This window comes from Scheffersomyces stipitis, chromosome 4 (genome assembly GCF_000209165.1).
Source record: "Scheffersomyces stipitis CBS 6054 chromosome 4, complete sequence".
Taxonomy (NCBI): Eukaryota; Fungi; Ascomycota; class Pichiomycetes; order Serinales; family Debaryomycetaceae; genus Scheffersomyces; species Scheffersomyces stipitis.
Genome location: NC_009044.1, coordinates 1,701,066 through 1,717,813, shown reverse-complemented (window position 1 = coordinate 1,717,813; position 16,748 = coordinate 1,701,066). Strand labels below are relative to the sequence as shown.

The 16,748-nt window shown below is 40.9% G+C and overlaps 5 protein-coding genes across 5 annotated transcripts; 4 read left to right on the top strand and 1 right to left on the bottom strand. All coding sequences in view use genetic code 12, as the record gives it.

Moving 5' to 3' along the window:
- Positions 1–66: 66 nt before the first annotated feature.
- DUS3 (dihydrouridine synthase of tRNA) lies at positions 67–2,055 on the bottom strand. Its single transcript, XM_001384244.1, has one exon. The coding sequence runs from the start codon at positions 1,962–1,964 to the stop codon at positions 123–125; it is 1,842 nt and encodes a 613-aa protein (XP_001384281.1). The 5' UTR covers positions 1,965–2,055; the 3' UTR covers positions 67–122.
- Positions 2,056–2,605: 550 nt separating this feature from the next.
- UTP21 (U3 snoRNP protein) lies at positions 2,606–5,536 on the top strand (the record flags this gene model as incomplete). Its single annotated transcript, XM_001384599.1, has 1 exon — positions 2,606–5,536. One exon carries the CDS (start codon positions 2,606–2,608, stop codon positions 5,459–5,461), a length of 2,856 nt encoding a protein of 951 aa, XP_001384636.1.
- A 1,000-nt stretch (positions 5,537–6,536) lies between these two features.
- VAM6 (vacuolar carboxypeptidase Y) lies at positions 6,537–9,728 on the top strand (the record flags this gene model as incomplete). Its single annotated transcript, XM_001384598.1, has 1 exon — positions 6,537–9,728. The coding sequence occupies one exon, from the start codon at positions 6,537–6,539 to the stop codon at positions 9,726–9,728; it is 3,192 nt and encodes a 1,063-aa protein (XP_001384635.2).
- A 502-nt stretch (positions 9,729–10,230) lies between these two features.
- Positions 10,231–12,225, top strand: PICST_67709 (hypothetical protein; the record flags this gene model as incomplete). The annotated part of the gene is made up of 1 exon (XM_001384597.1): positions 10,231–12,225. One exon carries the CDS (start codon positions 10,231–10,233, stop codon positions 12,106–12,108), a length of 1,878 nt encoding a protein of 625 aa, XP_001384634.2.
- A 1,791-nt stretch (positions 12,226–14,016) lies between these two features.
- Positions 14,017–15,132, top strand: FUC1 (L-fucose permease Glucose/galactose transporter; the record flags this gene model as incomplete). Its single annotated transcript, XM_001384596.1, has 1 exon — positions 14,017–15,132. A coding segment is annotated over one exon (1,116 nt), but the record flags the coding sequence as incomplete, so codon positions are not given.
- Positions 15,133–16,748: the final 1,616 nt, after the last annotated feature.

Sequence of the window (16,748 nt, the reverse complement as noted above, 5' to 3'; positions counted from 1 at the left end):
ATATTATGATGCCATTTATAAAAATGTTTTAGTATCAGAGTTATGACAGAATTACATATCTATTCTAATTCTTATGAGATTGCTTTGTCGCTACTATGTATTTTCAAATGTATCCTTGTTATTTAGTTCGACTTTTCGTAGGAGTTACTCTTGTGCTTAGGTGTGAACACAAAGTCGTCCCCAGACTTGCCCAAGAACATCTCGGTGATTTTGATCCAGTCTTTGTAGTCTGTAGATCCAAGCAAAGTTTCCATCTCGTTTCTACCCTTCCATTGTGGTGGTCTCTCGTTGATCTTAGGAGGAAGCCTTTCCAAGATACCCAATGGGATGTATCTATGGGTGAAACTCAAGAACTCACACATGAACCGTCTGGCCAATCCTACACCATATTCATCAGTACCCCAATGTTCAAGAGCATAATCAGAGAAAGTCTTCAAGATATCGAGTCTTTCTGTAGCAGTCTTGTCCAAATACTGTTGAGCCTCAACTTCCTCAAAGATCCATGGCTTGATCAAGGCACCTCTAGCCACCATGACTGAGTCGATACCATCGGTGTTGACAGCATTGTACCAATCTACATGAGAGAAAACATCGCCATTACCCACAAAACAAGTTCTCTGCGTATCGCGACTGTCCTTGTTTTCTTCCTTCTTGTCGTTCCATTGTTGCACAACCTGTCCAACTTCAGCAATGTAGTTCCAGTCGGCTTCTTTGGTGTAACGCTGCTGCCTTGAACGACCATGCAAAGTGATAGCAGCCACATCGTTTTCTGCTAGTAAACGTTCGACAAGGGTTTTTGCAGTGTTCTTGTTTTCTTTAGATCCCGTTCTGATCTTGACAGTGACTGGGATGTCACCTGAAGAGGCGTTCATAGCCTTCAAGATTCTCACCAATCTAGCTGGCTGCTCCAAAAGAGCAGATCCCTGGCCTTGTCTATACAAAAGATCAATAGGACACCCACAGTTCAAGTTGAGTTCAGAGACATGTTCGGTTTCTCTGGAGATAATTTCGGCTACTTTGGCAGCAGCCCAGTGTTTGGATGTTGCGATTTGAACACCGTAGCCTGGATATTCGGTACGGTGAGCCTTTGGAAGAGCCCATTCAGCATTGGTTGCCTGAAGCAATGGAACAGAAAGTGCCATCTCTGAGTAGGTGATATCAGCTCCCAATTTCTTCATAAGTCTACGGTATGGCAAGTTCCCTACAGTAGTCAAAGGAGAGACGATCTTAGCGTTTCTGAAGTCAAGTCTTTTCTTTTCAGCGATCTTGTAAGGTGCGTCAACATAAGTTGCTTCGTTATTCTTTCTCTGCTCCTTAGCGTTTGCGATGTTTTCGTCGTTCTGAACTGTAGAGTCGATGTACTCAATTACTTTGCCAGCAATAGCGAAGTCATATTGTTTCTTTCTCAACTTACCTCTGGCTTCGTGGGAGACATTGTTCACTTCATAGTTCAATTCTATTTTACTGGCCTCGGTTCTACCTAAGTCCTTAATTAACTTGCGGGTCTCCTTGTCATAATGAGATTGCAACCATCTGCATTTCAATCCAGCTGGACAGTATCCAATGGCTCTGAAGACAGGGCAGATTCCTTCAATGTCAACGGGCTTGGAGGCAAGATACTCCTCGACATTATGTGTACTCCGACACTGCTCTGGTCCATATGCACAAGTTTTGATATTGTCGGGGTCTAAGAGAGAAGTACATAATCTGATTTCTTCTCTCTTCTGCTTCAAGTCTCTGTTCTTGTTCTGTCCTCTTCTCTTTTTCTTTCCTCCTTTCCCAGATTTACCTTCTTCGACACCTCTTTCTCCACCTTCAGCTTCATCGTCGTCAAAAGAATCTACAATGCGATCTTTCTGTACTATGAATTCTGGTTTGATGGCAGCCATGCCTCTTTCGACATGAACCTTCTTGGACTCAGGTTGATCCAAGGCTTCTGAAGTACGTTTTTCACCAGCAGTCATCGTGGACTAATGATACCAATTCTACACAAATGACGATGTGTATATAATAAATATACACTTGCAGAATATAGCTATGAGCCAACTAGATAGGAAGATACAAGAGTGTAGAAGACTGAAAATTTAAATTTTGCAATCTCATCGACTGCGACATTAAGTATGGGGAAATGAAAAATTCCATATATTACTGGTTTTATAAGCCAATTTGAGAATAAAAGACTGCCCGAGTTAATTGAATTGCTTTATCCATTTAATTTATTGCTTGGAGCTTCCGGTAAACTTAATATAGTAGCATATTTATCATCTGAAGATCTGGATCTTGCCCTAGAGCAGTTAACTATGTGATACACTATATACCGTACACTCAGGTCAGCAGTTTGAACCACCAGCAAAGTGATCAAAAAGGATAGTAGAGTAATAGTCAAAGAATTCAAACCAACATCACGGAATAAACAAGCGGTTATAATACCTTTTCAGGTGTTTTTGAACTAATCTTGTAACCCCAATGGTACCCATCAATCTCCATGAACTCATCTCTATCGTGCATTATATGCCGGAATTGAAATTTTATCAAATAAATTTTGATTCACCGTAAGAAACCTGAAAATCGTTTCTACTCTCTTTAGATAAACGTGACACAGAATATGGTTGAACCCGTAGATAAGAAGAGGAAGGTTTTGGATGCAGATAGTTCGATCTCAGTCTTGCCTGGCTCAAAAACGGTACAGAAGCCAAAACCATCCAAGATTTTCAGTCCTTTCAGAGTTCTAGGAAATGTTACGAACGAGGTTCCATTTGCTGTAGGAACGTTAGGGTCAACTTTTTACATTGTAACTTCCGTGGGAAGATCTTTCCAAATATATGATGCTGCTACTTTGCATCTTTTGTTTGTTTCACAATCGCAGACTCCTGCCAAGATTACCTGTTTGGAAGCACATCACCATTATGTTTATGCTGGATTTGGAAACAAGATTGGAATTTTCAAGAGAGGCAGATTGGAGCATACTTTGGAATGTACAACCAGTGCTAGTGTGACACATGTATTATCTTTTGGTGATTATGTCATAGCTGCTGCTTCAGATGGAGAAATTTCTGTCTTTAAGAAGTTACCGGGAGCAAAGTATGCAAATTCGTTGTACACCATCTTGAAAGCCATTAACGCTGCCATTGAGGGTGAAATCGTCGGTTTGATTCATCCACCTACTTATTTGAACAAAATTGTGGTTTCTACGACTTCTGGGTTATTCATCTTCAATGTTCGTACTGGAAAGCTTCTATTCAGATCTCCAGCTAGTCAATTCACAGAAGCGATTTCTTGTATTGAGGCTGCTCCCGTCTTGGATATCATTGCTGTAGGAACTACTACTGGTAGTGTCTATTTGTATAATTTGAAAAAGGGCAAGATTTTGGGACAGAAAATCGTCACAGCTGCCGAAGACGCTTCGGCCAAAGTCGTTTCGTTATCTTTCAGAACTGATGGCTCGCCTCATTTAGTAGCGGGCTTGAACACAGGAGACTTGTTCTTCTACGACTTGGCCAAGAAAGCTAGAGTCCATGTGTTAAGGCATGCTCATAAAGAAACCCACGGAGGTATTTCCAACGCCAAATTCTTGAATGGACAGCCTATTGTAGTCAGTAATGGTGGTGACAACCATTTGAAAGAATATGTATTTGACCCTACATTGTCGACTTCTAACTCATCTATTGTTTCTCCTCCACGTCACTTGAGATCCAGAGGAGGACATTCTGCCCCACCCGTAACTATTGAGTTTCCTGACGAAGAAAAATCTCACTTTATCTACAGTGCATCAGGTGATAGATCATTTTGGTCCTTCTCGTTGAGAAAGGATGCTCAGGCTCAAGAAATGTCTCAGAGACCGCAGAAGCAAAAGAACGGGAAGAGACAGGCTGGTCAGGTTCAGTCCATGAAGGAAAAATTCAACGAAATTATCGCAATCTCATCGTCTCAGACTCGTGAAGGCGATTGGGAGAATATCTTGACAGCTCACAAGGATGAGCCTTTTGCCAGAACTTGGGAATCAAAGAACAAGAGAGTGGGTAGATTCAATTTGAACACTATCGACAATGGAATGGTCAAATCTGTTTGCATTTCTCATTGTGGTAACTTCGGTTTGGTAGGTTCTGCTCAAGGTGGTATTGGAGTGTACAATTTGCAATCAGGATTGCTTCGTAAGAAGTACGTTTTGCACAAAAAGGCTGTGACCGGTTTATCTATTGATGGCATGAATAGGAAAATGGTTAGTTGTGGTTTGGACGGAATCATTGGCTTCTACGATTTTAGTCAGTCCAAGTACTTGGGAAAGTTGCAATTGGAAGCTCCTATTACCAGTATGGTTTATCACAAATCTTCGGACTTGATTGCCTGTGCGTTAGACGACTTGAGTATTGTCATTATCGATGTCACCACTCAAAAGGTTGTCAGAGTCTTGATTGGGCACACTAACAGAATCACTAGTTTGGATTTCTCTCCAGATGGTAGATGGATTGTGTCTGTTGGTTTGGATGCAACAATGAGAACTTGGGATTTGCCTACTGGTGGATGTATCGATGGTGTCAGATTACCTGTTGTTGCAACGGGGATCAAGTTTTCCCCAATTGGTGATGTCTTGGCCACCACCCATGTTTCTGGAAATGGGATTTCATTATGGACTAATCGTGCCCAGTTCAGACCCATTTCTACCAGACACGTCGAAGAGGAAGATTTTGCAACTATATTATTGCCAACGGCCTCTGGAGATGGTGGATCATCCATGTTGGATGGTGCTCTAGAGGGAGATACCGATGAGGATGACGTTCTTGCGCAAACATACACCACTTTGGACCAAATAGACGAATCGCTTATCACCTTGTCCTTGGGAGCCAGAAGCAAATTCAGCAACTTGGTTCACTTGGATGTCATCAAACAAAGAAGCAAACCCAAGGAAGCTCCAAAGAAACCAGAAAATGCTCCTTTCTTCTTGTCTTTGTCTGGACAAGCTGTTGGAGACCAAGCTTCTGTAGCTGAAGGGAAGCCAGGTCAATCTTCTGCAGACAATAATGATGATACAGCCGAGGGTAGATTACATAAATTGAAGTCAGACCAAGGACACAACTTTGAGTCTAAATTCACTACATTATTAAGAGAAGGTTCTAGTAACGGTGATTACTCAGAGTTTTTGAAGTTCTTGGTTGGTGCTTCTCCTTCTCTTGTCGATTTGGAAATCAGATCATTGAACTCATTCCCTCCCTTGAATGAAATGGCCAATTTTGTTGAAGCTCTTAACCAGGGTCTCAAGTCTAACACCAATTTCGATTTATATCAGGCTTTCTTCTCCATGTATTTAAAGAGCCACGGTGATGTCATTCACAACAATGCAGACGAGCAGAGATTGAATTCGGCCCTTGAGCAATGGAGTGAATTGGATAGACAAAAAGGAGAAAAGTTAGACGAGCTTGTTAAGTACTGTTCTGGAGTGATCAGTTTCTTGAGCACTGTTTAGGTATTATTGCACATTAAAGATATATATGTATTTATTTCGTATAATCATAGAGATGAAAAATAGACCACGATCTAAGATGACTTTACACTCTTTATAAACTCTGTCGGGTCTGGCAAGCATCGGCTTACAAATTTCAACAGCAACGAAACCATCGTCAAGAAACCCAATGCTCTGAATACCACAACACCAATAGGCACTCTTGCTACTAATCTTACCACCAAAACAAAGCCAAATACAAGTGTCAAATAGATTGTCAAATTTGAAAATGTCAGAATAAACGATATACCCATGTATTTGAAAAATTCGCCAGCGTTGTCATTGAAGATATAGTGGAAAACAACCCAAAGAGGGGCCATTACTAAAGTAAACAAGATAGCGGAAATACATTTCGTCCGTATATTCTGCTCAGCTGTTTGGGGAGATTCAGTTTGAGGAAAAATCTTGTTCAAGACTGGAATCATGGGATCACTTCTTTCTCTTGTAGAAGGCTCAGAGAAGTCTTGCAAATCGATCTTTTCGATCTCTGTGTCGGGAAGCTGGTTCATTTTGACGGCGTTGTAACAATTTTGTTATCTATGGACTCTGAGTTAATATTGAATCGTCCTACGAGCTGCTAACAACAGTGTCGTACTAGCTTTGTTAGCTCTCAAAAAGAAGGGGGTGATATCTTGTTTGGATTGAGCACGACTGTTTCATTGCGTATATTTGCATATGTTCATATAAAACAATCCGTATGTAGCCAAAGCATAAGTATACAATAACAAAGCTCTCACGTCGAAGCGCTGTCTACTGCTTCTCAACTTCTTCTCCTTGCTAAATCGTTTTCTACAGAGTTTTGATTCTCAAAACTGTTGAAAACATCTTCAAATAATCACCGAATTCTCTTGGCTGGGAACAACCTGAGACTAAATTCGGAGCCAACTGCCAGTATGAGAGTCGCGCGAAAAAATCGGCTATATACACTCCACTGGTATCTACATTTCTGTCTGCATTTTCTTACTCTATTCATTCCCTTGGAATACAAGGGAAACCTATGTTCCACAAGTCATTGCTCACGTTCACATTGTAGGATCCAATGAACGTCGATATCATCGAGCCGTTCAACCGGATCCATTTCACCGGCTCTCCGCGGGTTTCGGCAGTCCATTACTACCACAATCGACTATTCATGGGGTTCAACAATGGAGATCTTCAAGTTTATTCCAGCTTAACCAGCCAGAGCCAAAAGCCGCTATATCCAGCGGCAAAGACGTTGAAGACGCTCAAATCGTTCAACGACATTAAGTTCTTGTTCCACGACAATTCGCAGCTGCAGCAGTTTGAACTAGACCTGGCTTTTTCCAACTTGTCGCAAGACTCTTCTGCCATAGACAGCATCAAATGTATTCCCATATCCAATGAATCGAACAAAACAATATTGGTGATAACTACAGCTGAGTGTGTACGAGCTTATGAATTAATTGGATCACATATCAATCTCGTCCAGGAGTTGGACGATACCAAGAGTTGTAGCGACTGCTTGTATACTGAATATGACGAGCATCGTCTCTTTCTCGTAGGCACCAAAAAGAAACTTATTGCATTCAAGATCGTCAATAAGACAAGAAATATCCTCATATTCCAGAAGGTGAAAGAAATATCTCTTAAGGATAGAGTTAAAACAATTGCTTTGATTCCAGGCTCTGGGTCCAAGATTTTGTTAAGTCTAGCCAGTGACTTCGTAATTGTAGATATCGCGAAAGACTTCCTGATAATAGCTCTCGCTATCGACGACCCAACTTTGTACAATTTCAACCATTCTACTTCATTTAGCTACTTTGGACTATCATCTTCAGGTCCAGCAGCATGGACAATAAAATTGTCGGAAGACAAGTTGTTGCTTGTGAAAGATACCCAATGCGTGGAGTACACCATTTCCAGCCAAGTGATAAGACCCTCTGCTATAAAATTAACTGCAGTTCCCATATTTGTAGACTTCATTGAACCCATGTACATCATGGTAGTCTATGGCAAGAGAATAGAGATAGTGGATTATGTAAATGGTGATCGTATCCAGATTTTTAACCACCAGATCAACTCCAATCTGATCTATGCTTGCCACGAAGACAGAACAATTTTTCTCGGTTCAGGATCCGATATTCTTCAATTTAATGTCCTTGAATACAAGAAGCAAATAGAACAGTATCTCAATATAAGTGGAAAGGGCTCATCATTGGGAAACATCAAGGACCCCAACAACGATCTCAGGATAATTGGCCTCGACAAAGCAATTTCTCTTGTCTCGAAATTAGATACCAAATGTCCCTTTTTTTACAACAAGGAAGTATCAAATGAGAAGAAGAAATATTTGGAATTGAGGGACTTGTACAAATCCAAGGCCGTTCTTCTTTTTGAGTCGTATTCCAAGTACCATGAATCTTTGGTCGACATTTGCTCCGATTGGATGATAGCTTATCCGGACGTATTGGAGTTATTTCCTGACTTTTTGAACGGAGACTCCAAGATTCGAAGTGTACTTCTGAACGATGCAGATGAAACCAAGAGTATACGATCTACACATAATGTTGTCAAACGAGTATCGAAAGAAGATATTCAAACACTTAGATTTGCAACTACAGCAGAGTCAGGTACAGAAAATGAAGCTGACAGACGTACCATGTCTAGCAGAGCTACTAGTCCACAAAAAGTACCCAATAGATTACAGGGTTATGCAAAATCGCAAAACATGAGGAAATTCAGTAAAGCAGTGAATAACCTTATCATATATTTAACTGATCAGAGAAGAATCCACATGAGTTTTCTAAATGGAGATAACATTCAGTGGAAAGGAATCGAAATCTCCCCTCTTGATATATATCCTAATTTGAGCAAGGAAGACTTGAAAAACAAATTACATCAAGCAGCTACAACTATTGACACATCGTTGTTTCTATGCTATTTCCATACAAAGCCAATGTTGTTGGGCCCATTATTGAGACTTCCTAACAATCATTGTAATGCCAGTGTGGTCAACGAATGCCTTATGAGCAACATTCATAATCATGTTCAACAAAGAGAACTACAACAGCCCAACTTTATAAAAGAATTGCTTGATTTTTACTTCACAAGAGGCTTGCACAAGGATGCATTAGAAATGTTGTACAGGCTTTCGCATAATGACGAAGAAGAAGAGACGCACTCTAATGATGACGATAATGCATTTGATGATTTTCTAAAGGGCCCCGATCTCACGATCCAATACTTGAAAAAAATGACAAACCAAGACTTGGATCTCGTGTTTCAATTTTCGTATTGGGTTATAGTAGAAGAAACGGATTTCCACAGAAGTGTTGAGAAAATTAGGTTGATATTTATGAACGACTCTTATGAATGTGAGAACTACGACAACTTCAAGGTGTTGAACTATTTTACTCAGGTCCTTAAGAATGATGCATTTGGAATAATATATTTGGAATGGCTAAACTTCGAAAGTGATTTGGTTGATCACTTATCCAGAAAAAAGACACTTGGAAAGTTCCACACAAAACTTTGTTTGTTGTACTTGAAGCAATTAAAGGAAGTCAAAGATGAGTATGATTTAGATTCATTCACAAAGATCGAGTACTACGTCAAGTTGTACAATTTCCTTGGTTCTACAAGCTTGTATGAGCCTTGGACTGTATTGAAAAGCATTCCGACCACCGAAGATAAATTCTTGAGGTTCACCATTTTTATTTACAAAAGGTTAGGAGAACATGATAAATCAATTGATGTTCTTTTCAACCAGCTTAATGATTTGGATGCAGCAATGCAATATTGTTGTGATATCTATCAATTGCCAAATAGTCAGAATATTGGCGAACAATTATTGCATAAACTCTTGGAAGACTTGCTTATGAACTATCATGAAAATGTTGAATCGATCGAGAAGCTTTTGACTCTACAGGGATCGAAGATGTCTATCTTAAGAGTGATGACAGCTTTGCCTAACTCATTTCCTTTGCATCGTCTTGAGAAGTTCCTTACTAGTCATATGCGAGGGTCTCAGGAAACTCTACATGATGCACGTATAGCTTCTCAGTTGTACAAGGTGGGAAGCATTAAGTTGCAAGATAGGATCTGGAAAATTCAAAGTCAAGAATATCCTATTGCCTCCGGTAAACAGCTCTGTACCATCTGCAACAAGAGGTTGGGCTATAGTGTATTTAGCGTAGGAAAGGATAACCAGATTGTACATTATGGATGTGCACAGCGAGCCTTGAAACCGGCTCGTGGCTCGAGTCCATGAAGAAACTTATGCATATTAGATATATGTATTTACCAGCATATAGATTTAAATTATGAAATCTTGTAATGATATTTTGCACCCATTCAATTTGCGCTTCCCCACAAAAACTGAGTCGTGCGCATGTTATTTTTGTCTCAATTATTTTCGAGTGGTTTGACTGACACGTGACTCTCACCAAAAAAAAGACAAAAAAAACATGAATGAAAAAAATCCGATGTCAAACTGGAGAAGTGGTACTAGGCCCGAAATAGACCGTTCAGTATAGTGCAACCCCTAGCAGCAATTGCATCTGAAGCAGCACACCTCTGTATTGAGCTCGAGATTCTGAGCCTATCTAGCGAAGCAGCGGCAACAACCCACTTTACAAACTCGCGCAAAATTGTACATCTCTCCAATTCCAGTACTCATTTCTTTCCACTATTTCCTAGAATAGTAACACAAAAGAGACTAGCTACAGAAAGCATTCAATCGTCTAAAGCTACACCTTCAACGCTATAAACCAATGTCTGCTGACAAACAATCACTTCCTACCGGCACTGGAACTGGTTCCGCCACTGGTGCTGGTTCGGGCATTCGATTGCCATCCATCTCGTTTCTTCTGGGGTCCTCTGGTAGTAGCAAACTTCCCCCAGCTGCCAACATGGGCATTTCCAGCTTCTTGAACAATACCTCGGCTCCAGACCCGTCGTCTCAGATTCAACCAAAAGCCAAACGTGTCAAGCACGAACAGCCAGAAACGCAAACGCAGGTGCAGCCGTCGGAGGATCAATCGCAAGCGCAAGCCCAACTTCAGACGCACTCACAAGCTATAGCACAATCTTCGCAAAATCAGTATGGAACCTATTCCCACGACTACAACTCGGGTTACCCGCAACCAGAACATACCAAAACGTATAGACCAATTGAGCAAGAACCAACTCAGACTCAGAAAGCGCAATTGCAGCAAACGCAAATCCAACCTCAGTTTCAGCCGCACCAAAATCCTCAGGCGCAAACTCAGACTCAGTCTAAGGCTTCACAGACATCCTCTACAAACGCAACAAACGCACCAAGTCCTCCTGCTATACCTACAGAAACTAACAAACAGTACGCAGACCAGGACCCGCACCGTCACCATCACCATCATCATCACCATCATCACCATCCACATCACCATCACCACCATCACCATTCGCACCCCCAGCCAGGCTCAGAACAATCTGGAATACCTCACATTCACTCAGGAAATCATATACATGTTCTTGCACCTGAACTGGTGAAACAGGAAGGGGTGGCTAAACCAAACGATGATGTAGATATTACCAATCCAGTACAACATCTTGAGGACACTGAGTCTGAACAACAAACAGCTGCAGGCATTCTAGAAGCAACAAAAGATGTTGAGTCTGCCAAGTCTTTGTTGCCTCCACAAAGAGCTCTCAGAGAGAAAGTGGAATTCAATACCGTTCCTCCCGTATCCTTGAACGTGCAGCCTGTATTACAATTTATCAAGGAAAAGTTTCCACAACGTCGCCACCTTGGCACGATTGTCTATAATCCCACGACTACGTGGTCCAACTTGCAGACTTCACAGCTCTATGGCTTAAAGCCAGGACATGTTGAAGAATTCGACATCTTGAAGGAACGATATGAATCAAAATCTAAAGAGGTGTGTTTCCAGAAAAAGTATATCCCCTCGCTCCCACCATTGACCGCAGATTACATAAATAGCATAGTGGAAATCAAAATCCCCTTCCATTTCATTGACAAGTTCATCCACGAGTTCGAGTCATCGGTAATAATAAAAAGAGAGTTGTGGGGTGGCGCCAGTGGTGCCTATACCGATGATTCTGACATTCTCAGTATTTTGGCCCACAACGGATTCTTCCACGACAAGATGGACCTCACGCAGTGGAACCCGAACTGGACCAGGAATGACATAATAAAGCCATTGAACATTAACGTTAATGCCGACAGTAAAGCGCCTCCTTCTGAACAAGACAGTGACGAACATGCTGAGATCTACGGTGATTTATCGGTAGAGTTACTCTTGTTGCCCCCTCTTCCAGAATACCATGGCTTTTATGCCAATGGCATTAATTCTCGATCGTGGACCTCGGCCAACAAACACAATGGACTATCCATTGCTGTGTACAATGTCAAATGGGAAAGCTTCGGTGCCCATTTGCGTAGTAGATTGATTTCGAAGAGGTCTGCTCTGGAATTGGCCAAGGACTCCAATGATAACGCGAAAGTTCTAAATGGGAAAAGAGGATGGAGCTTTGATTACGCATACTATAAGCAGTTGAAAAATAAGTTTGCTGCTCTAGACACCGAAGCAAAAAATAGTGCTGTCGAAACTAACGGTGGTAAGGTTGTCGCAGCCAATCTGGTATCATAGATGCTACTACTAAGTTTGTATAATTTCGAAATGATTGCTGTAAAAATTACATAGTTATGTCATAGTTTCTTCACGAACGTTAGAATAGATTTAAAAATGGTTGCAAATATTTTGTTCAAAGCTAATTTTGTAAGCTAAAATCTATAAACTATATGTTGATACAAAATCAACTCAAATTATATTATTCGCTTGGAGATATCTGCACATAATCAATACGATCTATCATTTTGCAGCCAGTCTGTACGTCAGTTGCTAAGGGTAAATTCTGTCACAATTTGAGAAGAACCAGTTAATTGTTTCTAAGCAAGTCGTCTAAGCAAGTCGTCCAAGTAGACTTGTCGAAATTAGCAAGAACAAAGCAATAGATGCAATAGTCATGTCTTCATCTAGTGGTTCTATATCCGAAGGTCATTTATATGGGAAAATCAGCGCAAGAGAAACATCGCATTAAATGTTCCATTTGTAAATTGTGGCCAACTCATCCATCCTGACAGTGATTGGACTATCATTTCTCTTCGAACCAAGTTGCTAACTCGCCCGCTTTCTCATAATCTTTGTATGATTGGTGCTGCGACAATTTAAGGAAAATGACCACGGAAGGTTTCCTCTTTCTTTTCTGAAGACTATCCTCACATGGTGTTACAGTGTAGTTCTTCTATTGCAAAAGCATGAAGAAATTGTGAGGTTAAATTGACTGAATTTATTGTATAATTTCACCGCACACAAGCTGCGACTTATGGAAGAAATGTACCAGGTATTACTACATTCAGCGTCCAAACAGTTTCAGCATACTCCACCTACTTCAATTCAGAAAACTCTACCTCTTTGCTTTGGTCTTCGTATATAGAGCAGAGCATTTTTCGAAGTATCTTTCTTCCGAGCCCAAAATGTATAGAAATTATGACTAGCGGAGCATTATCCACACACTTCAAAGGACTACCCCGCAAACCCCACAAAGAGATCTCGAATCGAAGAAATAGTTTCCCAACCCCATAATCAACGTTGCTGTTAGAGAATCACCCTGTACAAACTCCTTACAAGCTGAATAGAGGGAGGTGACACCTTGAGGTTTTTCAACACAGGTCTTCAACTTGACATTTTGAGAATTAACTATTTTTGCAATCATATCGAAAAATCCATGAATAGAGAACATGTAATAGTAGAAAAGAGAGAATCAGTGAAAGATTATCAAAGATTTATTGTTAACAATGCATACGAAATTGAACTTTGCGAGTGTTCGTTATTTCGAATTATAATTGTAGGGAATAGGAATTAGATTCGAAACCATTTCGGCGAGTAATGAGCAAAAAATTAAGAGTGAAAAATTAGATTCAATTAATCTGAACAAAAAAAATGAATGAATCCCCAACAGGAAAATGTCTTCTCTCACTCGTGCATAACATAATAGCAGTATCATTGTAAGAGGCTAAGCCGACATATTGTAATGGTAGTAATGCTGCAGTAACTATTATTGGGGTTCTGTGCTGTGGAGTACAGTGGTGACACTTCGGTGAATCATTGCTTGCTCGCAACAAATTTGAGCCGAGATCACCATAATGTCAATTTTTCACTTTTTATACACTTGGCGATCTCCGTCCTTTCTTTTTCTATATAAGAACATAGGAAGCTACGACAACTGGCACACAATCATGACCATCTTCTAGTATCGGACACAAGAAATCCAATTCGATATCTGTTATTCACCATGACTCTCTTAAAGTACCAGGAAAACTCCTTATGTAAAAGAGTGAGTATAGAAAAACATGGATCTTGATAGCTGAAACTTTACTGAAAACGTACTAACGCCTTTTCTAGGGAATATCAGGCTCCCAGCTTACAGCACGAGAATCGCTTGTACCCTTGTCACTTGTTGTGTCGCTCTTCTTTCTTTGGGGGTTTGCCTATGGAATGTTGGATACGTTGAATGCCCACTTCCAAACCGTTTTTGGAATATCCAGTACACAATCTACTGGACTTCAAGTTGCCTACTTCGGAGCCTATTTTATCAACCCCCCTACTTTTGCATCGTTTGTCGTTCGTCGCTATGGCTACAGATACACTTTTATAGCTGGTCTTCTTATTCTCGGTGTTGGAAGCTTCATGTTCTGGCCCTGCGCTAAGTTCGAAAGCTTTGGCGGCTTCTGTGGGGCCATGTTCATTGTAGGTGTAGGTCTTTCCACATTGGAAACTGCTGCTGACCCTTACACGACTATGTGTGGTCCAACAGACAAAACTGAGCTCAGAATCAACTTGGCTCAATCGTTTCAAGGTGCGGGTACTTTCGTTTCTCCTTTAATAGCATCGCACACCTTTTTCAACGGTGCTAATGCATACTCGTTGACCAACGTTCAATGGGTGTATCTCGCCGTAGGATCCTTTGTCTTTATTTTGAGTATCGTTTTCTATGTTGCAGACATTCCAGAAATCACGGACGAGGATATGCACCAGTTGACTGAAGAGGCTAATGGTGTCTACAACGACAAAGAGAGGTTTTTGAAACAGTGGCCCTTGTTCTGGGCAATTTTTGCTCAGTTCTGCTATGTTGGAGCGCAAGTCTCGCTCGCTTCATTCTTCATCAACTATGCCCATTTCAATGCTGGAATCGCTAAAACTACAGCCTCCAACTTGCTTTCTGTTGCCCAAGCCATCTACTGTGGTGTCAGATTCATTGCCTCGTTCATGCTTCATTTGGGTTGTAAGCCTCAGTATATGTATAGTGCTTTCATTTCTGGATGCATCTTATTCGCAGCTCTTGCTGCTGGTTTACATGGCAAAGCTGGTCTTGCGTGTTATATCATTGTTTTTGCATTTGAATCGTGTTGTTTTGCCATGATCTTTGGGATGGGTATGAGAGGTTTGGGTAGACACTCTAAGAGAGGTGGTGCTGGGTTGGTTATGGGTATCTCCGGAGGTATGTGTTGGCCATCTTTGACTGGTGTAGTAGCAGATAACGTCTCGTACCGTGTTTCAGCTGTGATTCCTATGTGTGGCTATATATTAGCAAGCACCTATGCTGTCTACGTTGTGATTGCTTACAGAAAATTAGACAATAAGGTGGTCGTTTCCAGCAGTGGAGAATCGGACCTCGACGACAAGGAAGTCGTAGAAACTATCGAAGAACTCCATGTTGCAAAGGCTTAAAAGGTTTATCTAGTAATGTATTCTATATGTCTCAATTAATGAGTAATGTTTGAAACTAGGGCAGAGAATGATTGGTGGCTTGCAGACGAGGTGGGAGCTCTAGCAAAAAGAGTTTGTTTATTAATTCGTTATGTAATTCTTTTCTGTTGTAGAATATACTACAGATCAAATTTCGCTCTTTATTGGTCAAACAGTGACCATACTGTTTGAAGTTACTACGTATGGCTCTACTGTCATATGTTCGCCAGAAGAACCCTGAAATCTAGACAAATAATAGTTTTGACCGAATTTACAGATCCTATCAATCCATAGGTATCAGTCCAAACGAGTTAGTGGTCGTGCTATCAGCCCAATGATCTACAATTACTTTTCGCAGCCATTTCAGGCTGCCAGCCGCATGTATTGTCAAATACGGATTGCATCTCGAATGAAAAACTCTGAAAAAATAACACTTGAAATGAAAAATGAAATGGTGACCAATTTCTACATTGATCGTGCAGAGGCTACAGTTTCGAGTCTACATTCAACAACCAGATTGTTTCGCCAATACTGAGAATATGTGGGTAAGGTCACCGTAGGTGAAGAAAATCCCGAGGCTCAGTCATCACGTGCCGCCAAAAACTGAGCCCATCGCTTTAGTCCTTTGGTCCAGACACAAAGCAGTAGCAGAAGCCTGTAGCTGGAAAGCTCGGGACAGAGGCAGTGCGTAAATAGGAGATTCTAGAAAGGAACTACCGACTCGGCGATTAGATGAACAGTTGTGATAATTTCTTGCTGCTGGTGGTGTGATTGACTTTAGGAGTAAGTGTAGAGTGTGGAGCATGCAGAAGACTTTTCTCTGGGAAGTAACACTATTGCGGCATGGGTTCACAACCGCAATCTTTCACAATTTTCGCTTAGGAAAAATTTCTATCTATCTTCCACTAGAGCAGCTTAATTATCAGTTGAAAATGATTCATGTAAAGGTCTTCCGCGGCTATGTACAGTCTAGGTGATATCTGGAGCCCAAGCCAAATGGAACACTACTTAGAAGCATCTTGTTCCGTGCGATCCTTCAAATATGCTGTTTTCCAATACCTGCACACAGAATGCCCAGATTGGGAGACCAATATTGTATGAGTATTGGAGAGTGACTTTTCTTTTTGAGCTTGACCAGATGTTTGTATTATTTCTTCCTTTCCAGAGCTTCGGCTGTCGTTTTCTCGCCTGTTGTCTTCATAGTTCCCTTTGTAAGGCACCTGGTGACCTTAAGCCTTTATTGTTCCACTATTGCTGAGCCAGGTCTGGCTTTTTTTGTTGTGTTCCAACTCACTTGAAGTTTTTGTTACTTAAAAGTCTCATTTTCAGATTTCTTCCGATAGAACTCAGCAGTGGCTATTGCCTAAGTAACACCACAAAATAGCCTGAAGATCAAATATACTGATCTCGCAACGTTTGAGTCAAGATACCATCCAAAGTTGGTTTATCATATTGGTATATTACATTGATATATCGTATCA